Source organism: Lissotriton helveticus, chromosome 5_1 (assembly GCF_964261635.1).
Source record: "Lissotriton helveticus chromosome 5_1, aLisHel1.1, whole genome shotgun sequence".
In the NCBI taxonomy this organism is placed as follows: Eukaryota; Metazoa; Chordata; class Amphibia; order Caudata; family Salamandridae; genus Lissotriton; species Lissotriton helveticus.
In genome coordinates, this window is record NC_136065.1 from 96,776,883 (window position 1) to 96,792,409 (window position 15,527).

At 46.3% G+C, this 15,527-nt stretch overlaps 1 protein-coding gene across 3 annotated transcripts in view; it reads left to right on the plus strand.

The window, feature by feature from the left end:
• Positions 1-428: 428 nt before the first annotated feature.
• LOC144754209 (E3 ubiquitin-protein ligase TRIM39-like) overlaps positions 429-15,527 on the plus strand; it is an 81,404-nt gene continuing 66,305 nt past the window's right edge. For 2 of the 3 annotated variants that reach the window (XR_013594683.1, XM_078641794.1), the window contains exons 1-2: positions 429-928; positions 12,068-12,163. Coding sequence is in view for 2 of the 3 variants with exons in the window: in XM_078641794.1 (XP_078497920.1) it covers positions 512-928; positions 12,068-12,163 (513 nt within the window). In the remaining variant the exon portion in view is untranslated. The remainder of the gene's footprint in view (positions 929-12,067; positions 12,164-15,527) is intronic. The other variant, XM_078641795.1, reaches the window with a different exon arrangement.

Sequence of the window (15,527 nt, forward strand, 5' to 3'; positions counted from 1 at the left end):
TGCAGCCTTGCAGACCATGGTCGCAGCCTTGCAGACCATGGTCGCAGCCTTGCAGACCATGGTCGCAGCCTAGCAGACAATGGTTGCAGCCTTGCAGACCATGGTCGCAGCCTTGCGTTATGGAGTGCGAAAAGCGGAAGGTACAGTACAGTTCTAAAACAAATATTATAAACAGATACAGAAATTATTGCCACGTTCAAAACCACACAGAGGATTTTATAGAAATCCATATTTAGGAGACCGCTCCTGGCACTTACAGAATCTGAGAACAAAACAAAAATGCTGGTATTTTAACTGAAAAAGAAGGGAAACTTCGAGTCAGAGCACAGGCAGCAGAGGGGTCAGTTCTCTGCTCTGAGATTGTAACATGAACCCGGAAGTCCCAGCGCAGCCAGAGAGGGGCAGACGCACAGACACACCCACTGCACACAGAGAGAGGCAGACGCACAGACACACCCACTTCAGAAAGAGAGAAACTGAAACTTCCCTTCACTTCCTGCATTTCTCCATCATGGCGGCGGCAGCTCAGCTCGGGAACCTCCAGGAAGAGGCCACTTGTTCCATCTGTCTGGAATATTTTAAGGATCCGGTGATGATTATTGAGTGTGGACACAACTTCTGCCGCTCCTGCATCACCCAGAGCTGGGAGGGAAGAGATGAAAACTTCCCCTGTCCACAGTGCAGGGCAATATCTTCAGGGAAAAGCCTCAGACCCAACAGACAACTGGGGAACATGGTGGAAATGTTAAAACAGCTTCATCTGCCCCCAGTGAAGCCCCCGGAGGAGAATCTGTGCGAGAAACATGAAGAGAAGCTGAGGCTGTTCTGTGCAGAGGATCAGAGGATGATATGCTGGGTCTGCCGGGAGTCCAAGGAGCATAAAACTCACTCAGCAAGTCCTATAGAGGAGGCTGCAGAGGAGCACAAGGTACGTCTGTGGGTGATCAGCAGAGGCGCAACTAGAACCAGATTTCGGGGGTGGGGGGGCTGAATCTTTGAGCAACATGCAGAATGCAGCTGCAGGGGCTCTTAAAAGGGTGAAACAACAGCAGGGCGTCATTAACATGCAAATGGTCTTTAAAAGACCTGTGAAATGCTCGGTGCGGCTGTGTGTGCCACACACGACGGGGGGGGGGGGGGGGACGGGGACGGGGGGGGGCTGAAGCCCTTTGAGTCCAATGGGTGTTGCGCGCCTGGTGTTCAGGGATCACAAGTCACTTGTTGAGCCACGCCAAGGGGCAGTCGAAGATTATAAACTGTGTGTGAGTGAGAGTGTTCAGAGATCACAAGTCACCATTTCTATAAGGTGCCAAAAGGCGCCATGTCACTGTGACAACACATCTCCACTCCTGGATTTTGCTTTTTATATATCATTTTCATCTGGTGTGTTGAAGCAGTAGGGTCCAGTACAATGAACCAAGACTACAACTCCCAGAATGCACTGATATGTTAAATCAAAAGTACAGAAATTGGAATGTTTGTCCCGGTGGCCTGGGGCATCTTCTCCCCCTACCTGTGTATGCCATTGAGGAGGCTGCAGAGGAGAACAAGGTGTGTCTGTGGATGTTTTTGGATCATCATAACGCACCCGTGGGGCCCAAAGAGAGGTCTGTGCAAGGAGTGTATGTGATTATTCAAGATTCACAAGATAAGACGTTCTGTACGTCCTAGGAAGGAGCTGCAGATGAGCACAACGCGCGTCTTTGGACGATCACGATTCACAGTTGAATACATTTGTTAAGTCTTTAAGAGTGTACAATGTATATTTAGGGGTGTTGTCTGTCCCTAGAGAAGGCTGCTGAAAATTACAAGGTGTGTTTGTTGGTGTTTAGGGATTGTAAGTGAATCCACTCCATGAGGGCTTTATAAGAACCTGCAAAAGAGCACACAGTGTGTCTGTCCGAGCGCTGTGATCATGGGCCGTATACTGTGAGCCAGAGAGGCGGCCGCAGAGGATCAGAAGGGATGTGTGTGGGTGTTTTAGGACCTTACACTATACTCAAAGGACTCCGTGTAGCACTGCGGTGTGAGTTGCGCCGTGCAGAGGGAAGGGGCCAGAGTGCCGGCGGCAGAGGAGAGTGGATCCAGGAGGGCAGCGGAGGTCTGAACATTGCGGGGGCATAGCCTGAAGCCAGCTCTCATCCCCGCCGAGCCCGCATTGCAGCACACGGTCTCCCCCAGCCACCACGGCTCCTTACCACCAGAGCGCGGCCGCAGTCGGGGGGGGGCGGGGAGGGGACCGAGGGGGACTACAACGCCCAGGTGCCTTTGCGGCCGGAAGCCGCCAACATCCGCGCCAGAAGGCGCATAAAATCATGGACACCCCCGTGTCCCGGGACCGCGCGCGGGCCAAGCCGGGCTAAGCCCGGGCAAAGGGCGGGTCGTCTAAGGACGGAAGAGGCCGGGCAGGGCCACCCCCCCCCCCCCCCCCCCCCTTGGATGTAGAAGAGTGCAAGACCCTTGTTGCCTGTTGGACTGAGAAACATTATACAAAGTAAGACATTAAGTCTATTAGTCATCTTGGACTGAGCCCGGGTAATTAATAACATCTTATGTGGTATTGTCTAAGGTTATTGCTTGGGTGTTTGGATTTGCTAGGGTAGTGTGTATCGAGGAAAAACGGGGTAGTCCTCTTACATCAGTATTAACATCACCCACCCTATTTATAGCATGGCTAGCTGTGTGAAAACCCACTCATCAAAAGTTAAATCGCACAATACCCCCACTACTCAAGCCACACATCCGGAGCCTAACTTATCGCTCCCACGAAACGCACAGCCCACCGCGATTGACATCATGTTGCGGAAAGTTATTGGGGCAGTTTCTAGCGAGATCGTGCTCACAGAGAGACGCCTCTCCTTAACCCCAACGACTGACCCACTTCCTCCTCAGAATATTACTGACAGCGAGATAGTGGTGGTTTACCCCCAGGCTACTTTGGCGTCAGCCGCATATGATATCCCTTGTGCCCAGATGCCCGTTGTGGCAGAAATGCTGACAAATGTACCCGATAAGGAAGAATCTAGCTGCAAAAAAATAAGAGTATACCCAAAGAAGTCAGGTGCCAAAAAAATAAAAAGGAAGGCTGTCACATTGCCATCAGAGTACATAGATTTAGAGGATAGGGAAACCCAAGTAACAGAGGACCCTGTCCCGCCGAGGTGGATGGCCCAAATAATTACGGGCATACAAAACCATTTAGAAATGTTTATTGCAGAAGGGAAGAAGTATGCTTGAATAACGGGAGAGAGTCATAAGGGGATTTTGAGGAGAAACGAATAAGCTCATCAAAAGAGGAAGGGGACAAAAAGACGCGTTCAATCGAGAGCCAGAGAGGTGAAAAAGGAGAATCCTCACCCGAAAGCCACCTTGAAGCCTGGCGAAAGGAGAAGGATTTGTGGTATAGATGAAAATCAGGGAAATTAATGCTACCATTAGACTTAGAACGACGAAGAGAGGAGAGAGAGATTCTGGACTTTTTGCCCTTCCAAAGAAATTTGGAGATGGAAGAATCAAGACGTTTGAAATAGACAGCAGGGATATGAACAGGAAGCATAGAGAGTGTATAAATAAGAATCGGAGCAACCATCATTTTAACAGAATCTAGCTTACCCCACCATGAAAGGAAGAGTGGATTCCATGAGGAGAACAATTGGTCAATACGCGAAAGGACAGAGGACATATTTAATTTGACCGAAGAAGCAATAGAGTTAGAGAACCAAATCCCAAGGTATTTAATCTTGGCAGTATTCCAGGCGAAGCCTGTAGAGGAGAAAAGGTGAGGAAGACAGAACTTCGTCAAAGGGAGAATTTCGGTCTTATCCGAATTAATTTTATAACCAGATACAAGGGAGAACTCATGGAATTCAGCCAGTAAAGGAGGAACGGAGGACTCCGGGTCCGAAATGAACAAGAGGATATCGTCAGCGTAGGCGGAGAGTTTTAACTGTTGGTCGCCAAATGGGAAACCAGAGATAGAAGAGTTCTGACTAATAGAGGACAAAGAAGGTTCAAGGGCCAACACAAAAAGGAGTGGGGATAGAGGGCAACCCTGACGAACGCCTCTATGAAGATTGAAGGAGGCAGAAAGTTGACCATTGACAACTTCTCCCCTTCATCTGTTTCCCGTGATTCCTTTTTACGTCAACCCATTTGGTATAATTCGCTTATTCTTGTTAATAACAGGCCTATTTGCTGGTCTTCTTGGAGACGTAAAGGCATTATATGGACTCATCAAATCTTTGACGGTACTGCTCCCTGTTCGTTTCCACTTTTCCGACTTAAATTTTCTTGCCCGCCTTCTTTTTTGCATAAATATACTATTCTCATGGGGGTGATTCTCGAGCGCTACTATTCTTTGCCTTCTATGTTACCGCTTGATCCTCCTTCCCCTCTCTCGGTTTTGCTTTCTACTCTTCCTAAAGCGTCCCTTGTCTACAAATTTTTCTCCTCCCCTAACCCAGACCGTCCTAAATCCAAAGTTGAACTCTCTTGGGAGGCGGATCTGGGCTGTGTCTGGCCCACTTACCTCTGGGATAAACTCTGGCTCAAATCCTTGAAAGTTTCTCGCTCTGCCTCTCTTACGCAATCTCTCTTCTTTCTATATCACAGACTCTATCTTTCTCCTATCTCCCTCTCTCTCTTCTCCTCTTCTTCTAACTCTGCCTGTTGGACTTGCAATTCACCAGATGCTGATCTTCTACACTTGTTATTCCATTGTCCCACAGTCTCTATTCTTTGGAAACAGGTTTGGCAGTGCATTTCCTCAGATTTTCTCACTTTCTGTTCCTTTCTCACCTTCTTTTCTTTTCCTAGGTAGTCTGTCTGATGCATTCACTCTACCATCGCATTCTTCTGGTCTCTTTGATCTCATGCTTGCACTCGTTTTTCAGCACATTTCCTCCAATTGGAAAACCCTTGCAAAAGTCTCCAAACAGCATTGGTGGAATTCCATTTGTCACTTTCACAGACTTGATGTGTCCTTCGCCTCCTCTTGCAAACCGTCTCGTGATGTTGCCCGTTACTGGCTTCCCCTTACTGTTTATCTAGATATTTCAGCAAAACCAAAGAAACCGCTCCCTATCACTTATGAGAATTTTATGCCCCCTTAAATGGATTTGCTCTCTATTGTATTCATATTTTATTATGTGTATCTTCAGATGATGTTTATCAGTTTTAGGTTTCCTCCACTGTTTTATTGAGATGTTTATCGAGCTGTGTATTCAATCTTTTTTGTTTTTCTTCCAGATTGCCTTTACTGCTTTTACCTCCCTTATTGCCTAGGTGTGTTATTTCTCCTTCTTTCCCCATTCACTTTCTCCCCTCTTTCCTTCTTTCCTCCCCCCTTTCTTCCCTCTAAAATTCATAAACTGGCTTTCGATCGCTTTAATTTTTTGACATTAGGAGTTCATATGTTTGCTTCTCATGTATTTGTATCCTACTTCCTTATGCCATTTGCTCATCTTTATTATATCAATAAAGCCTTTTAAACAAAAAAAACAAAAAAAAATGTTTATTGCAAGCCAGATTAAACCACTAGCTAGCAGGCTAGATAGAATCTTAAACGAACTAAATAAACGGGGCAGGACACAGGATACCGCTATGATCACTAAAACATCAACCAATACGGTTACTAGGGTCAATAGTACGGAGCCTCAATTATTGACAGAAATCACTAAACAAAGTAACAAGAATCAGCCTGTCAGCCAGGTACAAAGTTCCTCTAACACTACCATACAATTGGGTGTGGGTAACACCATGGGGATAGAGCCAAAGGGTGCAGACAGGGGAACAGGTCAATTGCCATTGCAGTCATGTAATAACAAGCTCCCTACCCCTAAACCAGTAGAGGCACCTCATATAAGGCAGGAGAGAACCGGAAGAAGTCTGACCTCCGTGCCTACCATTAACTTACCACCTGAAGCCTGCCCCTACGTGGTTGTACTGGTGGGGGTCCTGGAACTCAGGCCAGAACAGAAAGAAACACACAATGAATTAAAAAATAAAATAACAAACTGGTTAAATCTGAACAGGCTCTTGCCAGAGAATAAAAGTGGGGAGATCCTCCATGTGAGAAGAGTGAACTGGCTAGGCACAAGAATTAAAGACACAACAGGTAATTGCATAATCGTGAACTTCGGGGACACAAGTCTAGTGGAACATATACTGTACAGCGGCTACATAAGCCCGATAAGTTCGATAATACCGCTACCATTGGGTTACTTTTATCCTGTGCATGGTGCTATGCTTAATGCAAGGCACTTGTTGGGTAGACCAGGGCTGGTTTCATGAGCACACAATGCTACCAATTACACCTGGGAGGGCCTTATGTGGAATGAACAGGGTGCAGCAGAATGGACAAATAGATTTAGCCCCCTTATGTCCCTGGACGCGAACGATTGACTGTCTAGATCAGCTCACTATACCACTGATTTAATTGGGGCGGAGTTAGAAACCATTAGGATACAGGAAATGACAGAATCCACGACAGGGTTGATTGATGTTATTGTCCCACTACAATCCCCTGATATGAATCTGACTAATTTGCATGTACAGCATAAAAGGGGTAATATTCAGGAGTACGAGAACCAACATATCATTCAGGAAGGCCCCATTAGTGTAAAGGGGCAAAGGGTGGTTTCAGCACAACAACCCACGTTAGCCCAGGGGGAACAGTCTGTGATGGCAAGGTGGGAGGATGGGTTAACAAAAGCACCCTCGGGATCAACAGATAGGATAAATGAATACTCACTAGAGGGGCGACCGAAAATACTGTCATGGAATGTAGCGGGTTTGGCGGGGAAGTTTGACAACAAAGAATGGCGACAATATATCAGTGGGTTCCAGGTTCTAGCTCTGCAGGAGACATGGGCGGTGGATAGCACCCTCTATCATATAGCAGGCTACAAATGTTTTTTTGTGCCTGCTCAAAAAGCTAGATCAGGAAGGGCAATTGGAGGGTTAGCGCTATATGTTGACCTAAACCTAGAAGGAGTTTGGACACTGCCCCTCTGGTCCTCACTTACCCTTCAAGGGGCTGGATTTACTGGGGGCGGCTGGAGGTTGATTTTATTCAACATTTATAACACGGGGCTTGCAATAGGAAATAATTCCCCGATTCAGGAATTAGACCACAGACTCACTCAGGAGCTAGCTTGCAAAAAAGGGGTTGTAGAACCTTCTGTTTTAGTGATGGGTGATTTAAATTGCCATTTATGCCCAAACTTGTTCCCATTGACTGGTGATTGGTCATCTTGTACAATCAAGAAGGGCTCACACTTCGAACATACTGTAGAGGGAACAGCCCTTAGTAAGCTTCTAAAATCTCACGCGCTGGAACACACGATAGACATGGTTAGCTTGGAGGAAGATGGATCTTTGACCCCTACCTTTAAAGGTAGAGATTGCTTCTCCTATATAGATTATATTGTGGTTTTCAGACTTTTCAGAAACTGTATTAGCTCGGTTAGGATAGATTGGAGCATAATCAGTGACCATAATCCCTTGGTTGTTGTACTTATAGATAGAGGTAGACCCGGATATCGAACTGAGAGCTACGGACCAGGGTAGACGACTGAGGTGGGCTAAAATCGATAGCAAATGGAATGCGGTGTACGGACGTTGAATTCTCTCTGGAAGTAATTACCAGGGGGATCAAGGGCCTGTCCCGTAATAAAGCCCCAGGCCCTGATGGTACACCACCCGACCTATACCTAAGCAATGTTGACTTATGGGCCCCCATTCTAACAAGGGTTTAAAATGCGGCAGTCAAGTCTGAACTACCTCGCACTTGGTCCACCGCAATAATTGTCCCTATCTTCAAGAAGGGTAATAGGGACAACCCTCAATGTTACAGACCCATCTCACTGATCGATGTCTCTGCCAAAATCCTGGGTCGGGTCATCCTTGAACGGTTAATTGACTGGACTGAAGAACATAGCATTATCGTAGATACCCGGTATGGCTTTAGAGCAGGAAGGTCCACCAGCGACCATTATTTAAATCTGTACATGCTGGTGGCCAAATACACCAAAGCCAGCAATGAAGCCATGTATATAGGGTTTATGGATTTAGCGGCGACATTTGACCATGTGAACAGGAGCAAGTTGGGGGCCATGATGAGTGAGATGGGCATTGACCCAGGTTTGATCAGTATTCTTAGGGAGTTACATCGGGACACTACCGCAAAAGTGCGCTATAATATGGATGGGGGGAATACTGAACCTTTCCGGTGCACCAGTGGAGTGGGACAAGGGTGCATTCTTGCCCCTTTCCTTTTCTCGCGCTACATTAACAATTTAGAGAGGTCCCTAATTGCCCTAAACACAGACTGCCCGCAAGTAGGCTCGCGCCATATACCGGTGCTTTTGTACGCGGATGACGCGGTCCTGCTTGCCCGCACCCTGAGGGGTCTGCAGTGTCTGATTGACGGATTCACCAACTTCATGGACACCTTAGATTTATCAGTGAATCTGAGTAAGTCCTTCGTGATGCTGGCAGGCATGAATCCCTGCAAGAAATTTGTATATAAGATAGGGTCCCACACCCTAGAGAAGGTGCAGTCTTTCTCTTATCTTGGCCTGCTTTATGACGGGGCACTCAAATTTAAACCTCTAGTAGACAAGCGGTCTAATATCTGCCAATGGCGCCATAACAAATTTTGCCCGTAGGCTTGGCCTTTGCTCTCCAGAACAATTTATGAACCTATATGGAGCCATAAGCAGTACCAAAGCCACGTATGGTGCAGAAGTGTAAGGTTTTGTGGACATCAATCAGTTGCAACTGGAGGAAGATAAGTATTTAAGAAGTGTTTTAAAAATCCCAGCAAGTTCCCCGGCAATAATAGCGCACAGAGAATTAGGCAGACCATTTATGGAGGATCAGGTCAAGCTCAGGCCAATTATGGCATGACTAAGAATCTGAGGAAACCCAGAAGCTGACCTGAACAGACAAATTATGAGAGACTGTCTGAACATGGATAGGAGCCAGCAGATCCCGTGGCTTAAATATGTTAAGGATACTCTAGAAGATCTAGATGAGCTGGATCTTTTCAATAACCCTAGAGCAGTATCGAACCTGGAAAAATTGAAGATTAAAAAATTGTTACTTGATCAGTTTGATACACGTAGGGCACAAGTGGAAGCCTCGAAACGCACAGTCAGATCCCACTGTCTCATTAAGAATAGTGCTGGCATGGAACCCTATTTGTATCTGATGCATAACGCCCAGGATCGTTTTTTAATGGTTCGTTTTAGGCTCAATTTATTACCTGATCCACCAGGTTTTACTGTAACCATTGAGCAGAAGGGTGGCTGCGACAATAGGTCTCCGCAGGACACTCTTCATTTTGTACTTTTATGTTCTTATTATAGGCCCCCCCTGACGGAAATTCTTGGTAGATATTTTAAAACAGGCGAAGTTTCGTCATGCCAAAGATGCCCTACTGTTTTTACAAAGAGCTAATGACGCATACACCTTATTTTGTATAATGAATTTTGTTAAGGTATCAGTTAGGCTGAGAAACACTAGAGGGTTGAGCTAATCAATGTTAAATATAAGCCTGTTTCTACCTTTTATCTGTACTGACTTTTTTACATGGAGTTCAGAGATTGTATTTAATTTGTTTTTAATTGTAGATATGTGCTTTTATTATGTTTTTTTATTCATCGAATAAAGATTACTGAACTGAACTGAGTTGTCGGTGTCAGAAGACTTAACGCGACAATGCAGGGTGTGGCGCACCGGCTCACATAGACATATACACAGCAGAAGAGCTACAGCAATCCATTGTGACGCGCACAGGCTCACCAGGGCAGTGGTTCAGATGACTCCCCAGCGGTGCAGGGTTCAACAGACACAAAGTGAAGTGCAGGTCCAGGCGCTAGACTTCCATCATCATTGGGCACAGGGTGAAGATCTCCTGTAGCTTCAGCTGCTTGAAGCTCGCTGGCTTCGGGGACCCCGCACAGGATGAATGACCGTCGGGCCGGGATGCGATCACAGGCTCCTGGTCTGGGGGAGCTCAGAGTCTTCAACCTCCTCACCTCACGGTGCTGACCACTGAACTGGGCTCAGGACAAGCCCCCCCCCATCTGACCCCCACCCTCCTCACAGGCAGTCCACCGGACGCGGGAAGTAAGCCCTGCGCCGCTTGTTTTAGCCTTTTTGATACCAATACAGAGTGGACTTTTCTGGGCAGCCTGTGGAAACGCTTTTAAGCTCCTTTTAATTGTGTGATCTCCTTAAATCTTTTGAAAATCAATATATTCTGCACCCTGCACTTTACCTGCTTGCTGGATCAACTCTCTGGTCCCGCTTCATGATTGCTGCCGTTCAGGAGTGCAGGGTGGTGTTGGTGAGACCATTGTCCAGGGCCTTGTCCCCACCCCCATGGGAGAAGCCTTGTACGTTTGTTCTAAGGTCATCTTCCAGGAGAAACAACCTCTTCAAGAGAGGACATTGGAATCAAGCGTTCTTGGGTTTCTTTGTCATTCTTTCAGTGTGTTGCTTGAATGACAGGTCTGTGTCGAGGGGGGGGGTAAAGACCGATGGGTTTACGTTGGAGACCCAGGCTTAAATCTGTGGCTGTTCTGAGTTGGTGGCATAAAGGAAGAGTTCAGTCTTCGTGGGGTTTAACTTTAATACATTAGTTGACATCCAAGACTGGCTGAGATCAGGGCAGATGTGAGGATGTCATTGGGTGAGGATATTTTAGGTAGAGTTGGGCATCATCTGCATATTGATGGATCTTGATGCTGCTGTCTGTAAGGATGGATCCGAGAGATCCCATGGAGAGGTTAAAGATGAAGAGAGAAAGGAAGGAGCCCGGGGATACTCTGCTGGAGACGGGGCATTTCTGTGATCTTGTGAAACCTATTTGCATGAACTGGTGCCAGTTTGTGAGGTAGGATGTGATCCATTTCAAGACAGTGTCTTAGAATCCCATCATGTTTTTTGTGCGTTGATCAGGGCCAGCTGGTCGCCTGTGTCGAAGGCTGCAGAGAGGTCCAGGACCAGGAGGTCAGGGTCCGTTCTTGTCGATGAGGAGGCTGTTGTCGACTACTTGGAGTGTGGCTGTGTCAGGGCTCCATTCACAGTTATTGCACTTAGAAAACGTGTTTGCTTAGATATTTTCACTTGGTTCTGTGTTGTTTTGGAATGTTTGATAATGTCTCTAGGACAACCTTTCTTCTTTAGTGTCAAGTCTAAATGTTTCCATGCTTTAGGCGTAAAGGGCCCGATTCACAGAAGGAACTTAAGACTAAATCCTAAACTTACTACTATTTGGTATTCACAGAATGCACTTACTACTTTCGGGATTCACAGAATGAACTTACTACTTTCGGTATTCACAGAATAGATTTAAAACTACTAACTTCACGGCCGCACTCAGGCCGGAAATTCCGGCCCGGAGGCGGAGCTTCCGGCTTGGGGGCAGACATTGCGGCCCGGAGGCGGAGCTTGCGGCTTGGAGGCGGAGCTTCCGGCTCAGAAGTGGGGATTTAGCCATGGCTGAAATCTCCACCTCTGGGCCGCAAGCTCCGCTCTTAAGCCGGAAACTCCGCCTCCGGGCCGGAATTTACGGCCCGAGTGCGGACGTAAAGTTAGTAGTCTTAAATCTATTCTGTGAATGCCGAAAGTAGTAAGTTCATTCTGTGAATCCCTAAAGTAGTAAGTTCACTCTGTGAATCCCGAAAGTAGTAAGTGCATTCTGTGAATACCAAATAGTAGTAAGTTTAGGATTTAGTCTTAAGTTCATTCTGTGAATCGGGCCCAAAGTGTGCACAATGTCAAGTCGCAGTAGGTGCCAGTGGTGAAGCTTGTTTCCATGGACTAGGGATTCTGATCCTTCATGGCAAGAACCGGTACAAAAAAGGGACATCATTGTCTGTGATACTTGGGGCTGGTGCTTACAATCCTGATATGTGTGGCTGGTGCTAGCAATACTAATGTATGACTGGTACGTACAGTCTGGGCATGCGTGACAGGTAAAGGAGTGACTCTTTTTTTGTAATTAAGACCACACTCTACAGATCTACACTCATTTCTTGCACTCTCATCCCTACAGGTGAAACTTCAAGAGTGGCTGCTTGTCCTTAAGAAACAGGAGGGATATTTTCTGGAGTCTAAACTCAAGGAAGGGGAACAATATAAAACCATGAGGGTGAGTGGCTGCAGTGAGTGCTGTGACTCTTTGTCTCTGTATATATCTGTGCCCATGTCTTTGTGTGGCCTCTTAAAGTTCAAGACACAGGCGCTGATGAGTCACACTGCAGACTGGGTTATGTTCCTCACCAGATAAATATACTGACCGGAGTCATTGCACCTGGATATTGGGGCTGAAATCGGACAAGGGCTTGTCCTAAAAAACCATAAAATCAAGGATTACTCTTCTGACCTTAAGGTAGTATGTGCATACACACATGTGCATGGTGTGTGTTAGAGTATGTGTGCAGTAGTGTGGCAATATCTGGCTGGGAGTACCTACCAGCATGTGTGTGTACATATGTGTGTGTGTGCATGTTCACGCTTAGGGATACGTGTCTAAGTATGTGTTCATATATGGATGGACCTGGAGTTATCTTTGGGAGTACATGCATGTCTGCGCGTCCCTACATCTGTCTGTTTTTTGGGCATGGATTACTGCTTGTGTGTGTCTCCTTATTCATATATACATTTTGAGCCACAGAGTATACAAATACATGTCCTTATCTTTATGCATGCATGTTTGAGGGTTGTGTATGCTTTAGTCTGGATTTATTGGCTGTAAGTTTGTACCTACATAAGTGAATGCCTGCCTGTGGGCTTGTATATCACAAGGTCTGGTGGCATTTGTGAGTGTGCCAATACATGTGTGCATCTGTGAGTTTGTGACGTGTATGCATGAGTCTGGAGTTATACATCCATGAGATTTTATATGCATCTGTGTGTGAGTATATATGTTTGAATGTGTGTCTCTGAGTCTGTGCATGCATGGACTGAACGTATCCATCCGTGAGTTAGTACAAGGTTTATCTGTGAGTCTGCAAATTAATGTGTGCATCTGTATGAGTGTGTACCTCTGTGGGTGTGTGTGTGTATGGATCTGGAGTTACCTATCCATCCATCAGACTGAGCAAGCCTGGTGTAAGGCCCTTCCTAAACCAAGGTTTTAGCGTTGTAATCCTGCTACAGTATTGTATATACATCATCAAACCACTAAACATCCAACAGAGTTCATCTAAGTGATAAAGCGAGCATGGAAGCTCCAACATTGTGTAGATGAGTTTTAGCCCAAGAATAGTTCATCCTAACCAAATGCCCTCTAATCTTAACTCGTTTCTGGACATGTACAGTCCCTTCTTCAGGACATATGCATAGCTGACTGGAATGTCCCAGGATAACTAGTGCACATTTTTTATTTTTTTAATATTATTTATTGATTTTTCAGAGGTTTGTACATAGATCCTTGACAATAGTGAGTGTACATAATATCTTCCATACAGGTATTCATAGAACACTGATGGGGTACAAGGATATAATAACAGCATTACACATACTATAGAATTGTGGTTTGTTGTCAATGTCCCATCGGGAACTCAAGATCATATTAATTGTGCAAATATATCACCATGAGCATTGTTAACATTAACAAAAACAACTGTCCGTAATTTACCATTCATCTTTGACGATTATCTATCTTGTGTGCAGATCTGATCATGATCGGGTTTGTATGCGTACTTAGCGACATGAGGTTTTGGTTATGCCTGCAGTGTGTGCGCCGCAGTGTGCGACCTCATGATTTGGGCTTGGAGATTCCTATTACCACACATGTGCTGCACATCCACAGTACGTACATGTACTGGGCATGCACACTGAAGGTTAGTGCAAGGGCCTTGGGCTCACACCGAAGCAGTACAGTAGACGGTACTTTCATCCGACACAGGAAAGAGGTCTGGTCATAACTAATGAGCCAATAAACTTAATACGCTGCCACCACCACTTTAGGTGGCTAACCAAGGACAAGAGAAGTAGTGTCATCTCGGTTATGAGGGCATGCTTGGCACGCCTTTCCAGGTCACCAAACAGGTACTGTTCTGCAGGGAGCTATAACATTACAGTTTTGCACAACACAGGAACACATTCCTTATTAACACTGGTGATACAAGGACACAACCCTCTACCAAGGAGAGAGCTAAGTAGTGCAACCCTCTGCCAGTACCAGTAACATAATACAAGAGCACAACACTACCAGGACTGGTGTCACATCACAGGAGCCAAACCTTCTACCTGTATACTAGTGACACGTACAGTAGCACAACACCCTACCAGCTGTGGAGACATACCTGACTCCACAAAATGTCTGACTCTAGTCATTTTTGATGATGCAAGAGAAACACAACTCTCTCCACTGCTGAAACCCTCCTATTCCTACTGGGGTGAGGCGTGCCTCGCTTGATAACACACAGGCTCCTGCTCTAAGCCACAGTGTGACATACCTCACCTGATAACTCACAGCCTCTTATCTTAGAATAGGACAAGATGTCTAACCAGTCTCCTCATTCATCTTCTACAGAAATCGCTGAATTAACTTCAGAAACATTGATTTATCTGGTAATTCTCCATTTTGTAACGGAATGCACATACATTAGTTATGATTTTGAACGGGAAAACACATCCATTGTGCTGGCAGGACAGGGGCAGTCCGCACTCCCCAAATCTTGTCTTCCATCCCTAAGGGCTAAAACTTCATGGCACCACTTCTTTTACATCATCTTTTGACTTCAGCCTGTCTCTGGGTGTTTGACTGTATCTGCCTGCAGTGGGTTCTCTTCCTTGAACTCGCTGCATGGATCGAGCGACTCTGCCTGCAGTGGGTTCTCTTCCGTGCACTCACTCCATGGATTGAGCGTTCCTGCCCCCAGTAGGTTCTCTTCCTTGCACTTGCTCCATGGATCGAGCGTCTCTGCCTGCAGTGGATTCTCTTCCTTGCACTTGCTGCATGGATCGAGCGACTCTGCCTGCAGTGGGTTCTCTTCCTTGCACTCGCTCCATTAATCGAACGTACCTGCCTGCAGTGGGTTCTCTTCCTTGCACTCGCTCCATGGATCGAGTGTCTCTGCCTGCAGTGGGTTCTCTTCCTTGCACTCGCTCCATGGATCGAGCGTCTCTGCCTGTGGTGGGTTCTCTTCCTTGCACTCGCTCCGTGGACCGAGCATCCCAGCCTGCAGTGGGTTCTCATCCTTGCACTTGCTCCATGAATCGAGTGTCTCTGCCTGCGGTGGGTTTTCTTCCTTGCACTCTCTCCATGGATCAGGCTTGTCTGCAGCTGCACAAATTCTGACCTCTCTACAGTTCATGAGGTGTCTGAGGGAAGGGGGAGGGCAGGAGTGTGAGAAGGATGGAAGACGATAGAAGGGAAGGTATTAAGAGATTGCAGTTCCGAAATTAGGAAAAGCACATTAGTGGTCTGATTTTTGAAGGAACTATCAACCCCTCTACCCTCCTCCTGGACTCCGACTCTAAGGACGGTTTGTAGAAATCTTTTT